The 15,822-nt window shown below is 40.9% G+C and overlaps 1 protein-coding gene across 1 annotated transcript; it reads right to left on the reverse strand.

Moving 5' to 3' along the window:
- Positions 1-270: 270 nt before the first annotated feature.
- On the reverse strand, positions 271-15,532 carry Ca2 (carbonic anhydrase 2). The gene is made up of 7 exons (XM_059253918.1): positions 15,363-15,532; positions 14,089-14,286; positions 7,005-7,123; positions 6,494-6,586; positions 5,423-5,485; positions 4,126-4,281; positions 271-1,059 (listed from the first exon to the last, which is right to left on the reverse strand). Exons 1-7 carry the CDS (start codon positions 15,394-15,396, stop codon positions 940-942), a joined length of 783 nt encoding a protein of 260 aa, XP_059109901.1. The 5' UTR covers positions 15,397-15,532; the 3' UTR covers positions 271-939.
- Positions 15,533-15,822: the final 290 nt, after the last annotated feature.

The following is a 15,822-nucleotide window of genomic DNA, read 5'->3' on the forward strand; positions in this document are numbered from 1 at the left end:
CCTCCTTGGAGGATTCAGCACAGTCAGTCCTGACATCTTGCAGGATGAATGTCCCAGGAATGTCCCAGGACCATACAAGTGTCACACAAGAGCTCAGAAAGCACTCCAAGCAGATCTGGCAAACAGTGTGGGGCTCCAGGGATTTTCCTTCAATTGTGAGCCAGCTGTGAGGCTGACTATCAATACTGACTGAGCTGACGTGGACCCTGTAAACAGACATTTGTTCTTCCACTTCTGTCCCGATAACACGTACAATAAGGCAACCCAGAATAGAATTCTGATTTTTATTAGAGAATATATCTAAAATACATTATCCATTAAGTTATATGTTATCTGAAGGGAAATATACTCTGTATCACAACTATACCAATTTTTACATCTTCATTTACATCTCTAAAATTCAAAAGTCACCAAGTTACAACATAATTCATATTTAAGATAATGTTGCTACAAATATATAAGCATTTTAAAAGCTTTTCTTTAATATAACATCTTGAAATAGTGAACTTTCATCTAATTTATAATCATAAAACTATGACTATTTTGCCTAATTTGCTTAAATTATCTCAATTTGTCTCATGATAGGGGCTTGTAATCAACCATTCTACTTTCCTATGTTTTAAAAATAGCATTTTAGTAAACAGGTCTGGGTACTCATTATCCTGTGGCTGAGGCAAGAGGCCACTTCTGTCCTTTGCAACAGATTGCTTTGACTGAGAAGGTATGTGGTAAGCGAGCCACCAACCTGCCACCACACTACCACCATGTGATACACCTGGGTCTTGTTCTTCACATTTTATTAGTAAGCACAACAGGTGAGAGAGGAATGGCCTACAACATCAGACACAAAGGCGGGATCCAAATCACCAAGGTAGAATTGTGCTTAGCTACAGAGAGGCGCCACACTTGTATTGTTTGGACGCCCGCTCCAGGACCATTTTATTTGAAGGATGCTTTGATCTTTCTGCTCTTCAGGGGCTGAGCCGGGCGCCAGTTGTCCACCATCAGCTCTTCAGGTTCCCCCTCCGTGTTGAAGTTTAGTTTACGGAACAGAGACATCTGAAAGATACGATGAAATTTAAAAAAAAAAAAAAAATAGTGTCACAATATTACATACTTAACTGGCATGTTTTCTCTTAAAATGATGCCTCCAAAGCTCAGCAGTGGTGGCTCACACCTTTAATCCCAGCACACAGAGGCAGGCAGGTCTCTGAGTTCCAGCCAGCTGGATCTGCAAAGCGAGTTCCAGGACAGCCAGGGCTACAGAGAACACCCCCCCCCCTCTCTCTCTCTCTCTCTCTCACACACACACACACACACACACACACACACACACACACACATACAAAGAAATAAAAAATAAATGCAGCCTCTGATTCACACTATCATGAATTCCAAACAGTTACGTTACATGTGGATAGAGGATAGAAGTATGCTTTCATGAGTAATCTGTTAATGTAGACTACAGGAAGCCACTGGGGTCTTTAATAAAATTTTTTGTGAGCTTGCTTTTCTTGTTTTCCTTTTAAATCAAAGTCAAAAGTTCTGTAAATTAGTACCTCACATAAAGCAATGATACCAGTTTTGATCCATATTAAAGTTTTGTTTTCTGTCTCAGAGAAGACAAAGTACAGCAAGTACTCGAGTGTGTGAAGGGCCAGGCCTACGAGCTCCCGGAAAGACTGAGTAGCTGGTATCTCTGCTTAGATACTCAGACACTCAGGTTGCACTGGGATTCTGAGACTCTGATCCTGGGAACTGGCTAAGTTTTAGTCTCCTTTGAGCTTGTTTTGGATTCCTGGCTCAACATAGATACAGGCAGACTCAAATGTGGAAAGTTCTGCTTATAACATGCACCACAGCACTGTGTGTGTGTGTGTGTGTGGTGTGTTTATATGTTTGTGGGTATACATGCATACATATGTGCACATGCCTGTGGAGACCAGAGATCAACCTTGAATGTTGTTTAGTAGGTGCTAGCCACCTTGTCTTTTCAGAAAAGGTCTCAAGCTCATTGGCCTGGAGATTGACTAGTAGGAGAGGCTGGCTAACCTGTAAGCCCCAAGGATGCACCAGTTCTCATTTCCCTAGCATTGGGATTACCAATTAACACCAACACATTGAGCTTTTTCACGTGCTCTCTGGAGTTTGAACTCAGGTCCTAACGGTCCTGAGATAAGCACTTCAGAGAATAAGCCATCTCTTTAATCCCAAAACTCTTTTTATTATGTTGTTACAGATAGCTCACTTATGGCCCCTTTCCATCACTTACATCATATTCAAATATTGGTAAATTTGCCACATCATTTTAGAATCAAAGACAAGGTTATGTGTAGAAAATGAAGATATCAGAATATAACCAATTGTCTATATTGTTCATTTACTAACCATTCCCAGCCCTCATACTTTCTCATAAACCATTATCTGTCTTCCCCTAAAACCACAATAGGTAAATTCCTTAAGTTTTACTTTTTCATGGTAACACTTTCTTTTGCTAGAATATAACTTAGAAATGAACAATGCTAGTCAGAGAGATGTGAAGAATTTGCTGAGCATCTTTGATCTTTAGAACAAGGCTTCTGTGTCACAGGGAACCAGTGGAGGCTGCCTTAGAGGTGGTGTGTCTGGAGTTTCTTCAACCACTGCTATACGGAGCCAAGAAGCATAGCAAAGCGAAGGGAATCTTGGAGAAAGAACTAGAGCTGTGACTCTGAGCTGAGCATGACAAGACCTCCCAGCCTATGTTCCATGATATGCAAATATGCCCTTACTATGGAATCTCAAACACTCAATTCATATTTGTAGCTTAACATCATTTCTACAGTAAAGGGAAAATCCATTGCCCTTACTTACCTGTATTTGGCACTAGAGTGTGTGTGGACAATAAATATACCTGTCAAATCAGCTATTGATAACAGACTTTGAAATATCATAAGCTGCTCTTAGTGGAGAAATAAGAGGAATGCTGATATTTTGCACCATATCTCAAGCACCACATCTACAGCAAGAAGTGGCATTTTAATCTTTTCCTCGTGCTACTTCAGGATGCTTGCTCAACTGTTAAAACTCCCAGTTTAATTTTCAAGTCACATTCCAGCCAAGCATACCATTGTGTGGCCCACTTTGATTATAATACACGTGACTTTCTAGTTGTATATTGATTTCTTCAAAGAACAGGTGTGAATTGTTTTTAACATTAATACATTAATATTCTAAAGGAGAGCACAGAAAAGAAAATGTGTTCCCAGCCATACCTGGTACTGCCCAAGGGACTAAGTGGAATGCACTTCCATTTTCCTGTGCTTACGGGTTTTTATCAGCAAATTCCAGACAGTGAAATAAGAAAGTCTGGCAATGTGATCTCTCTTGCATATTGCAAATCTGAACTCTCATGATTTCAAAATTTTCCAGTTTTAAATTACACAGTTACTCAAATAATTGTCACTTCAAAACTGGCTGCAGTTGTCTTTTATATTACCAAGATCTGACCTTTTGTGATTCCTGAGAAGTGTCTGTTTTCCACATTTCAGCATATGCTGAGGAAGCCAGGGGGAAAACCCATTTGTGTTCACTTGCATGGGTGCTCACAGGTGACTTGTGGGCTGCACTGAGCACTCAAACATCACAAATTGCTCAGAAAATGTAGGAACATATGATCTGAGCCTCTGAAGCAAGCTAGGGTGGGATGTTTTGAGAGATACGTTTTCTCCAAGTCAAGACTACCTTGGTCAGGATTCAGAAGTGCATCTCACAACCACAAGACTTCACTAAGCTCTTACACCAGTGAGCAGGAGACTGGGAATCATTACTGATATCTATGTAACCTTCAATATGAAATCTCATTTTTCAAAGCCTCTATTTCCTCCTAGCTGTCAAAAAGGAATACATTAGTAAGCAGACATCATTCTCTTGTAATCCTCACAGTAACCAACAATCATAGATTAAACAATCTGCTTAAGAACTGCCTACAGTGATGGCAGTAACAGCAAATCTTTACTAACTGCCAAGCATTTCTGTGACATTAGCCACAGGATGAGAAGTCACAGGAGGATTATATCCCAGGCCTGACTTGGAAGGCCAGCTTTTCTGCGTCTGTTAAATGAGAACTCTCCCTAGGAAGCCAACCTGCTCACTGCTGACAGTAATGGGTTCCTTGAGCACAATCCAGGTCACACACTCCAGCAGAGGCGGAGTGGTCAGAGAGCCAGGGTATGTCCAGTAGTCCAAGCTTCCAGGAAGAAGGGAGCGAGGATCGAAGTTAGTGAAAGCAGCACTCTTCCCCTGCAAGGCAAATGCACAGAAAAAAAGTCAACACCAGATCCACAGTGGGAGACTATCACCCACAGGTCTAGTCAGCTCTTACTGAAAGTCTTTTGTACAGACGTTCCAGGTTTATTGACAAACCAAATGAAGAACACTAACAGAAGACATTTCACTTGGAAATAGATTGGCTAGCAGGAGCATGAAAAATTAATTATGTTTCATTAAAGCAATTCCTTAAGTTTTCCATTGCTCTTACCTGATCATATCTGGCATTTATTTAAAGCTACATTGTTACCACTAAAATGGTAAATATAATTAGGTTGCAATATTAACAGAAATAAAGGATCTTTGATGATTAGGTGATAATTTTGCTATGATATTTCACAGCTACATTAAAGCACAGTATTCAGCTCTGGACACAGCACTTCCAAAGCAGTAACTGGGTAGAAATGTCAGATTTCGCACTACTGTTTTTTCTCCTTTTTAAGGTTGTTGCAGAGATGACGGGATATAAGAAAATAAATGAAGGGAACTAAGGATAATTAGCATTCAGGAGGGAGAATAGGACCATGAGGAAGATGGATCAGTCTTATCACATATGACTCAAGGGGAGCAAGATAGGTGCAAAGATTGTACATTTCATAAGCTGGGTGCTATTTGAAGGTGAGCTTTGTGCATCCAGCCTGCCACAGGGATGGCCAGTCACTGCAAGTGAATGTTGCACATAAGCAGTTGCCCAAAAAAACTCAGCACACCAATGCTGCACAGAAGGTTTAAACACAGAATGGATGAACTAAGGCCATTCAATATGAATCTCCATGGAGCATGCTTGTCCAACCCATATATCTCTAGATCTCCTGGATTAGTATAGAGACCTCCCACAATCACTTCTGTGTGAATCACTGATGTTTTGTTCAGATGATCTTTCTTGCTCCTTGATGTCCTCTGGTTCTTGTGTATGTATGCTTCTAATAGAAAGTCATTACAAGCCAAACTATTTAACAGAATTAGAATTCACTTTTGCAGCAGGAAAAACATTATTATGTATATGCAAGTATTTACTTTCACTGAACTATTCATCTAAACACCATGTCATCAATAAGACTATTCATTCTGATCAAAAGAATATTTCAAAATCTAGAGTATTGAAAAGAGTTACCTTTGTTTTAATGGACCCCAGTGCATCAAGAACTTTCTGAAGGCCTTTTGTAGCAGGTCCAATCTGCAGAAAAGTAGGCGTTACAAAACCTTATGAGTCAGTTGGCAACACTATCATAAAATTTCTGAGAAAGAAGAGGAGGAGGAAGAGGAAGAAGAAGCTACTCCTTAGCTTAGACATGCTACACATCATCCGTGGCTTGTAAAGATTGACAACATGGCTGTCACTGAATCTTTAGCCTACCTCTGCTTCTGTAACCTGCTGTCCTGAATTACCTTGTCCTATGTCCCCCTATCACCTCCAACTGCTTAGCTGAAAGAACTCTAGAGCTGACTGAAGTTGATGCTTTTAAAGGAATTCACATTCTTACCTACCCCTCCTCATACAAATCGTCTTTCCCCACATCCTCTAGCCTTCCTATCTCTTGACTTCTGTGTTTCTTTTCAATCATCGGTAATCATGTTCTCAGGGCTTAAAAGCCCCACATTAGCAATTTCTCAGGATTATCCTAAGCAGTTTTATCATCTTTCTCTTTCTGCTGTCTTTGGATGAGTTCATGAGCTCCTGTAGCTTCCTCCTCAGCATGGGACACTACTCACGAGCATCCATTCCCAGAGTATTCTACACTCCCTTTTCCAACCTTCTAGGGACAGCTCAACTCTGAGATCTCACAGTTCCTGATAATTGCCAACATTGTGTCCCTGACCTAGAACTTCACCACCATCTTACCAGAACTTGATCTCACTTCAAGTCTATCCTAAACTAATAGAGTAGTAACGTTAGCTGAAGGTTTGATTAAAGCAAACCATGTCCTACTGGTGACATTCAGCTTACCTACCTGTCTTTTCTTTACATTATTATCTAACTGGCTTCTAAGTGACACACTCAAAGTGTCTTTCAGATATCCATAAGGAAAGAATGGAGTCAGGGAGGGAGAATTAAGCCTAAAAATACTTCAGTGCCAAAAGCATTTCCTCAAAATTTTTGTAGAATGTTCTCCCTGTTAAGAATATTCTGTCTGGCCCATAATTCTTGAAAGCAGAAACACAAAGAACTGGGTCATTAACTAACCTTCAGAAAAATACCCAGAACAGCCAGTCCATCTGGTTGCTGTGCAGCTTTCCCAAAATCACCGTATTTGGTGTTCCAGTGAACCAAGTGAAGCTAAAGTCATGGGAGAAAAACCACAGTAAATGATTCACACGATAAAAAAACCAACAGATTTTATCTAGTGACTACTCTTCCCTTTACAGCCAAAGGTTATTAAAGAGAAAATGTGGATAATTTTAAGAAAAAACTTGATTTAATTCTAGTTATACTTGATATAATAGCACATCACTTTGAAAACAACTCTAAGACAAGGAAATGTAGATGGAGAAAGGGTATAGATTTTATTTATGGATTTATAATAAAACAATGCTGTTCTGACAGACTTAACTGGATGGCAATGACGTGTGTAAGAAACCAGTGTGAAGGTCCTTTGCAAAGAGGTTGTTCACTTGGCATGCGTTGGACTTATAAAACTAAGCTTTGTTAATTAATGCTAAATAGGCTTTTCCCTGTAACAAAGAAATGATCTTACCTCTGCAGCATATTTTGTTTTATTCACAGTGTGCTCAGAGCCATGCCCATCAGATGAGCCCCAATGAAAGTGAAATTGGATCAATCTGTAGGTGCCATTGAGAGGTCCTCCTTTCAGCACTGAAATTAGAATACATACGTGTAATGTCTCTGTAGACACACACACACACACACACACACACACACACACACACACACACACACATGGAAATTAAATCCAGACAGGTTAAGTACAGAGTACTAACCAAAATTATTCCAGCTATGTTTTATTCTCCTATGTGCTAGCTGATGGATGGATGCCTTGTCCATCTTGGCTGGGTACATGGGTATGTCTCCTGCAGACTCTCAAGTCCAGAGAGAGGAGATTTAATGTACGATTACTGAAAGGCCTAGTGGAATGATCTGCGAACCCAAGGACTCGTCTTCCTATGTGGCCCAAAGATCATCCTGCCAGTCCAAACACCAGAATTTGTGAAAGAATTCAAAATATTTTAAAACTTAACTGTGCCTAACTGGCTTTGTCCCTGAAAATCTGCATCAAACTTCTGGAACTTCCTAATCTGTAAAATGTGTCATTCAATTATTTATATCATTAATAATAACCTGTCTATCATCTCTATGTGCAGTGCAATGTCCCTTATTATCTTCCAGAAGCTAAAACTCTAACTACAGAAACTATTCCGGATTCTCTATCCTGGAATTAACTTTGTTTTAGTCGATAAATCATCCTAGAGGCCACATGCTGGGACTCCTCCATTATGGATACTTGACAAGTGTGTCTTGAAAGAGGATTACAATGGAATCAAACTAAAACTTTTATCATACTTGTATGTATCTATGCCGTTTAAACAATACAGTTAAATGTTTTCGGAAGCGACTCAGTTCTACTATTTGATTTTTCTAGGATGAAAGCATCTGTTGCTTTAGGTACATTTTACTGGCCTTGGACTATAATTCTATAAAATAATGAATTTGAATCCACAGTGGCTTTGTAAAACATAGGGGTAAAGTCTGTACAATAAATGTCATTTGCCTCATTTCACTTAAATATGTTTGGCCGGTAGCAAGATCTATTCATCTATTCAAAGTAAAGGGTGAAACCGGCTGAGATAAGCAGTGTGGCCTTTCCACAGCAGCTAAGCAATCACTGGCTGCTGACTCTTCCAACAGGCCAAGAGAAAATAAGAAGAATGAAAACAGAAAGAATGAATCATAAACGGTGTTATATTACACGTACGTGAAGAAATGTGAACTCATATGTACTATGCTAAGATTGTATCTCTTGAAGCACAGAAGCTACTGTGTTTATTTATCTGATGAGACCACAAGGAAAGGATTAAGCCTAGGCCCCTACACTAGGTTTTTTTCAGAAATGAAAGAACACCCTTTTTTCCCCTTTTTATTCTTCTCTCATATATTACATCCTGACTTCAGTTCTCCCCTCCCCCCCAGTCTTTCCCCACCACCCCCTTTCTCTCCCAGATCCACCTTCCACCCCCAACACCTCCCCCAACCCACCCCCCCACACACACACCTCCCCTCAGACAAGAAGAGCAGGCCTCCCAGGGACAACAACCACCCAATAAGGCACAACAAACTACAATAAGACCAGGCATACACCATCACAAGTAGACACTTAACAGTGAGACTATCTTTAAGAAGCAATTTAGTGCAAGGGAAAAATTTCTTTACACTGACTCCTCAAAGCTCACAATCAACTGACCAGTCATATGCAGCAAATGTCATGTATAGCATCATTAGATCAGCCAAGGGGCAAATCCAATTCAATGAAACTATCCTGAGCATCAGGCATCACCGATCTAAGTATATCTGCTTTCCCCCAGAAGAGAACCAAACAGCCATCTCATATTTTAAAGTGACCATACTTTCCCACTGTTTCTTATTCCCTCCTTTTCAGACCTTGAAATTGCATCATCTTTCACTTGTTTTAAGGAGTATTTTAAATGCAAATGTTTTCAGCGCATATACACTTTTATTTTAAAAGGCTTTGTGAACACTAGAAGAAATGATTCAATGATTAAATATACCCAGTAGTAACCTTTAACACTAGACAGACAGCTGTTTTAATCCACATTAAAATAAAACTTGTTGCTATGTAGATTAGAAGTCCATTGTAATTAGAAAAGGTTATTAAATCTTTAGAATTAAATTGCTACAGACAGCAGCAGTTCTGGTTTCAAAAATCGTTAGCATGGAGTTTAGTTGATTAAATCCTTTAAAAGCATCGTTAGAATCTTACAATGCCTTTATCCCGGATAAATACAGCATGTGTCACTTTGTCTAAGAAATAGAAATTACAACATTTTGATTAAATATAGCTTACACTATATTCCGAAATACATTTATTTATTGTGACTGCGATACACCATTTTAAAAACTGTATTGGTTTATAATGAAACCTGCTTTTCTCATACAAAAACATTTTTTTCAGGGTAGTAGAAATTATTGGCTGTATGATTATTCTCTGCAAATATCCAGGCATTTGGGGTGGGGAACAGTACCACGGAGTCCATGCCCTTCACTGTGCCACAGAAACTTGTTCTACCAGGCGGGAGATAAAGAAAGGGCCTTTCTGTACTTGTTTATTCAAGACTTTCAAATTTTAATTTAAATTTCAACTCTTTTTTTTTTGTTTTTAGAGACAGGGTTTCTCTGTGTAGCTTTGCACCTTTCCTGGAACTCGCTTTGTAGACCAGGCTGGCCTCGAACTAAATTTCAACTCTTAAAACCAGAACTTGTCCCAATTTTAACTTTTATAATCTGTTATCAGATAAACAGTATAAATACCACATAACACTATATAATAATGTCTTCTTATACTGAATACCTGGATAATTTATTAAACTATATTTTTGTTAAAATAGGAGATTCTATACTACTGAAATTAATTCGAAACCCCAATGAAATAACAGAAAATTTAACATTTTTCATTGTTTTTCTTCCTAGTCACTATTACTAATTAAGATGTATTTGAACAACAAGCTAAAGACCACTGGGGTAAGTAATCGCCCTTAATCCCAAATTACAAGTAAGCATCCCCAATATGTTGTTCATAAACCAACATTTAGTGATTTTCTGTTCAATGTCAGTGTTAATATCTGAACATTTTTCTCCACAAATACCCTGAAATTTTTTAATTCATGCTTGCAATTTTTACTACTGTTTAAGCTACGCATACTTTTCCTTTAACAGTAGCAAATAATCCTAGGACTAGAGTATTGCAAATATATCTGCAAGGGGTGCTCATATTCCATTTCTTCTAAACAATGAAACATTTAGCTATCAACTTCATTAGAGTAGCACAATGAAAAATCAAGTGTGCAGAAGTTTTAGTTTAAGCTACAAAGGGATTACTTAGGCTTAAGCCTGACCCCTTTTAGGAGAGAGTTTCACTACTCAGCGTTCTTAGGAAACATGGCTTAGTGTCCTAGGTATTAGAGATTCTGCTGACATCATTGACCACGTGCATGGAAAGCCCTTCCTTGGTTGCTTATAATGGCTTGTGGAAGGTAAATTTACAACTTCAAAATTAAGTCCCTGTAAAGTTAAACAGAATCCAGGTACAAAGCCCCATTATGTTATCCAGACAATGGTCGGCTTCAAAGGCACCCAGGGGAACCACTGAGCTTCCTTCTTTCTTCTTGAACTAGCATAAACAAATAAACGTTGTTTCTGTTTTTAAAAACAGAAAGCTGACTGAGATGAATACGATGTTGTGAGCTGACCCAATAATTCCAACATTGCTCTCAATATTCTCCCGTAACTTTGCAATAAAGCACAGAGTTCTAAACTTATTAACAAAAGTTAATAAGTTAGCAGTGGTTAATTAATGCTTTGACTGTTTTTGTACCAGAAAAAGCTGGCAGGAAAATATCTCAAGCAGAGAACTTTATTCCTTCATAATACTTTTTTAAAGAACTTAAAAGGATTATTAGCAATTTTTCATTAATTTAAGATTATCGGCTTTAAACAAATTTTGAAAACTTTAGTGTGGACTTCAGATTAAGACCTATTAATTTCATGTGTTAAAAGAATTACCTGCAGGTAAATAGACAACACCAAATTCAGCTAGCTCGGTTTCTGACACCAAGTACTTAAGTCTATGTGTAAGATAACATTCAGAGCATACAGTAAAGCCAGAATTAAGATAAATTCTAGAAGGCTTGGATCTCAGTGTCGGGGTGGGGGTGAGGGTAAATGACTGATGCATTTAAATGCAGAACATAAGAAAATCAAAATAGCCTAACAGAGACTCCTTAGTGTTAAATTTCAAATATCAAGTAACCAAAATGAATTCATTTTAGACTTAAGTGTACAGAAAAATTACATCGGTTTTTTAAAACATGGTATATACAACTAAACGTTGAAGATGCTTATCATTTGAAGATTCTTACATATATTTATTTATTTATATACAATACATAATATAATGTATATATTTACGTCTGCTAGTTAATGTTTCCAGGAAAGCAGTGCTGACAAGGACAAACTTCAGCAAGAGATTCTTTCTTTCTTCATGTTGTGGACTGACTATAGCATTATTACTGTCTGTTCTACTTCTGTGAATCTAAGAATCGTTAAAAAGAAAATCTAAAGGGTATTTTTCCATGTGGCATATTACTTTTTAACTTACTCTGTAAGTGGGTTTGCCTTTTATATCAGCATTTTAATACATTCTAGATTCTTGTTTAACCAAAGTCACTGAAGGAGATAGGAGACACTGGAAAAATTACAAAGGAGTCTTTCACGGCACTGGAGAGCAGTTCTCTCTAATCTTTGCTGACCCTTGTTTTTCCTAGACCTTTCTGCTATCTAGGGCACATAGACACACATCCTGTACTCTCTTTAACCCCCTGGAGTTTCCTAATTCCCTTTGCTGGAGTCTCTTCCAACACACCCCAACCCTTTATTCCTCTGAATGACCCTTATTTACTCTGGAGACTCTTTACTGAAGTGTCATGTGGAAGCCAAAGCCTCTGTTGTGTTTCTACAGTCCCTAGGACCACATCATTTTTGCAAGTACCAAAGTGACAGCCTTCCCTTTTCACAGATATTGATAGACACCCAAATGGGGACATTGTCTGTGAGTCTCTAGCTACAGACTTCCAAATGCCAGGATTTCCCACCTGGGGAATAAGTTTAAATCAAAAGAAGTATTGGTAGCCACATATCCTGTTCCCCACCCCCTTTCCTGCATGGAAATTCAAGAACTTGGTTGCAAGCTCCTGCTATGAAACCATCCCCCCTACCTCATTACTCTCTTCAGACCACCCCACCCAACAAACACACACACACACACACACACACACACACACACACACACTCACGCACACACACGCACACACACACTCACTCTTCCATGTTGTCTGTTTCCAGTGCTAGGGTCTTAAATTCTCCTCAAACAATTCTTACACCAAACTATCCATTTCAATGACCCCTTGGATCCCATATCAAGAGCCTGCAGTTCCTTGAACAGTTTATTTTTGCATGTATCAAGGTTCTTTGCAAGTCAGGGCCTATTATTTCTATATCCTTCGATTTTAGATATCTTCAATACATTCTGGATTCTGAGGATACAAGAAAGAAATCAAGCTTCAACTGCCCTCATGACCCTTATCTTATGAGGCATGAACTGACGTTAGTGATGATGACAGACTAGGAGTTAGAAAGATTCCTAGTAAGACAGAGAAGGGGAGGGGGCCACAGCTAGGTAATAAAGGTGGTGAATTTCCAAGGCGGCCAGCTTCTTCACCACCCTCATGACTTGAGATAAAAGCTTAAAACAAAGGCTCTGCAAGACTTCTGTCTCCCCCCAGCAGGCCCCCTGCTGATGGACTGACTCAAGTTCCAAGGGCTGCTCAGGACAAGTCACACAGCAGTTCTGGGCCAATCAACCATCCTAGCTTTCTTCAAACTGACCAACCCTGAATTAGGGGAGGAAAATCTTTCAGAGACTTAAAAAACTCTGCCCTCGAGAAAAGACTAGATTTTTTTTTTCTTTTTGACATTCTCAATTCCTCTTTTTCTTGCAGAGGGTCTTTTTCTCTGTGTGTCTGCTGCATATGTATGTTTCCCCATCCCCCAATAAATGCACCTTTCTTCAACTGTTGATTCTGTCTGAAGTATTTGTGATTTCTCTGCTGCTAGTGAAACATAATGGTCAACCTGATTATAATACTTTAATTACACATCATATACATGCATTTAACATGGTCATTACTTCCAACTCTGAGTGCAACCGTAGCTGTTTCCTCTGTCTTTGCCTTTTCATCTAACACAACCCCTTCTCCAAACCACCAAACATAATGCATTTACAGGCCCATTTCATTCAGTGACCTTCAAAGGAAAACATTCAGGAAAATAGGACACTAGCAATTAAATCAGCCAGCGAGCAATCAAGACAGTTACTATGTCTAAATGGGATCAGTCTCTTCTTTCTAAATAAAGAAGAAAAGCATTCACCAGCATCCTGTCAACGGCCCTATTACAAATAAATTACGGTAACTGGTTTTTTCAGTAACGGGCTAGGTATATCCAACCAACTCTGAAAATCTTCACTTGTGGAATAAATTTCTGAATAAGATATTGGTACCTTTATCATACTCTGCCGACACTGACATATTTACCAGGAACTTCTACATTTTAAATCATCAGACTCATCACTTTCCATGCTGCTGACTTGAAGACAGCAAAGACCTACTTCTCTAGGATAGACATCATCAACTCAGAGGGACAAATGTTTTAAAACTTTAGAGAATCTTAAAAGTTGAAAGGTTTTGTGAATTCCCTGGTCTCTGGATTGCTAAGGACCTGGCTTGCTTTCTGTGAATTCTCGCAGGCACATTGCCTGATGCCCTACATAGCTCACAATCTGACTCGGTAGAAAACAGCCCCAGGATAGTTCAAAGTAATTTGCCTACTTCTAGAACCTAAGGAAGAAATCAGAGTGACATCTCAGCTTCTAGAAAAAACTGTGGTGGCAGGGGCCTCCTGCCAGTGCCCCTATATCTTCCACTAAGAAAATAATTATTGGCTAAAAAGCCCAGCATTTCTTAAATACTGACCTGCACAGTCCTGGGAGTCATCAAACTCCACGTTGAAGGAATGGCCATTGTTGAGAATCTTTTTGGAAGTAGCTTGGTCATAGCATACACTCAGAGGCTGAAGCGCAGGGTCATACTGGGCAGTCTTGGTATCAATGTCCACCGGGGACTGCCGCTCTCCATTGGCAATGGGGAAGTCCTTGTGCCAATGCTCTGGTCCTGGAGGTGAAAAGACATCTGTGAAGTCATCAGTGTGGGAAAGGAGACACTAGCCACTAGAAGCCACCAGTAACTCTAGAGAAAGTCTGCTCAGTTTCAGATTTGGAGGTGATACTTAATAGCACTGTAATGTTTACAAAAACAAAACGTGCCTTGGTCTCCTTATTTGCAACATCAGGTAATAATATTGCAAGTCTTCCTAATAAAGGTCAGTGTGAAAATTAGAATCCATATACATCTATTTTTTTAACAGAAACATAAACAATTTTGAGGTCTTCTTACCCAAATTCAATAACTAAAACTGGACAGAACTACTGGTAGGGATGCGGTCTCTCTGGGGATACACATCCTCTTGCGATTGGGTTTGGGATATGTATTCTCCCTACGACATTATAACAGATCCGGATGCCTCCTGCTGTCACACTAGGTGACAGTACAGACGATATAGACCCCGGCTCAGGCAGTCACCTCCTTTAGATTTCTCTCTCCTAGGGAGCCCACGCACTTCAACCGCGAGCCAGGTGCACCTTCCTTTCCCCTCAGCTGGCCTCAGGCACCTAGGTCTGTGACCAGGAAGACGTCCGGTTATCGACGACACTGGAAGTTGAGAAATGAATGGAAAACTCTGGAGCCAGCGCGATTAGATTTAAACTGGCTCCAGAAGATGCCGTGACAGAGTACGCTGGGAATCTTAGCCACAGGTGCGGCTGAGTGATGCGAAGGGGACAAGAGCCACTTTCCCCCCGCCCCTTAATCTTCCTGTGACCTACAACTAAAATATTCGTAATAATCTTTGCGCGATTCTGCCTGGGTTTGCATACGGTGACCAGCTGTGGTCCGCATAGGTACTGTCCTTCGATCTTGCGTTGGGCTGTCCCTCCCGGCCCCTGTGAGCCGCCGGGATGGCTTGAGATCAGATCCTCGACAGCGCTCCGAGTGACGCCAGGGACATCCCAGCGCGGGGACCCTGCTGGGACCCAGGCATCCCAGCTGCGCTACGGGAGCCGCGGTGCTAGGCAGGTGCCTGAGCGGAGACCGGGAGCGCGCGGCCCGGTGCGCGCGGCCTCCGCACTCACCGTTGTTCCCGCCGTATCCCCAGTGGTGGGACATGGTCACGCCGGTGCTTGGGGCAGAGCAGCAGTTGTCCTCTGACTAGCTGTCTTGCAGTATGTGTCGCGGGTCGCACGGTCCGGCTTTTATAGGCTCCCGCCAACTTGGTGCTTTGGGCGGCCCAGGGGAGGGACCGAGTGGACCTGAGCAAGGGGAGGAGACGGCGGAGGTGGCGGATGGAGGTGACAGGCGGAGGCCTGGGTAGCCGGGGGCTCCCGCTGCTTGGTCGGGGCGGGGCGCCCTCCGGCTTGTCTCCGCTTCTGCGTCCGACCCGCTCTGCGGCAGTCGCGCGCTCTCCACCCCTCCCGGGCGCGGCGCTGCCTCCCCGGCCGCCGGCGACCCACATCCCCGGCCCCCCACATCCCCGGCCCCACTGTGCGCACAGCCTGTGCCACCCGCCCACAGAGCTCCACTCCGCTTCGCAGA

Source organism: Peromyscus eremicus, chromosome 2 (assembly GCF_949786415.1).
Source record: "Peromyscus eremicus chromosome 2, PerEre_H2_v1, whole genome shotgun sequence".
In the NCBI taxonomy this organism is placed as follows: Eukaryota; Metazoa; Chordata; class Mammalia; order Rodentia; family Cricetidae; genus Peromyscus; species Peromyscus eremicus.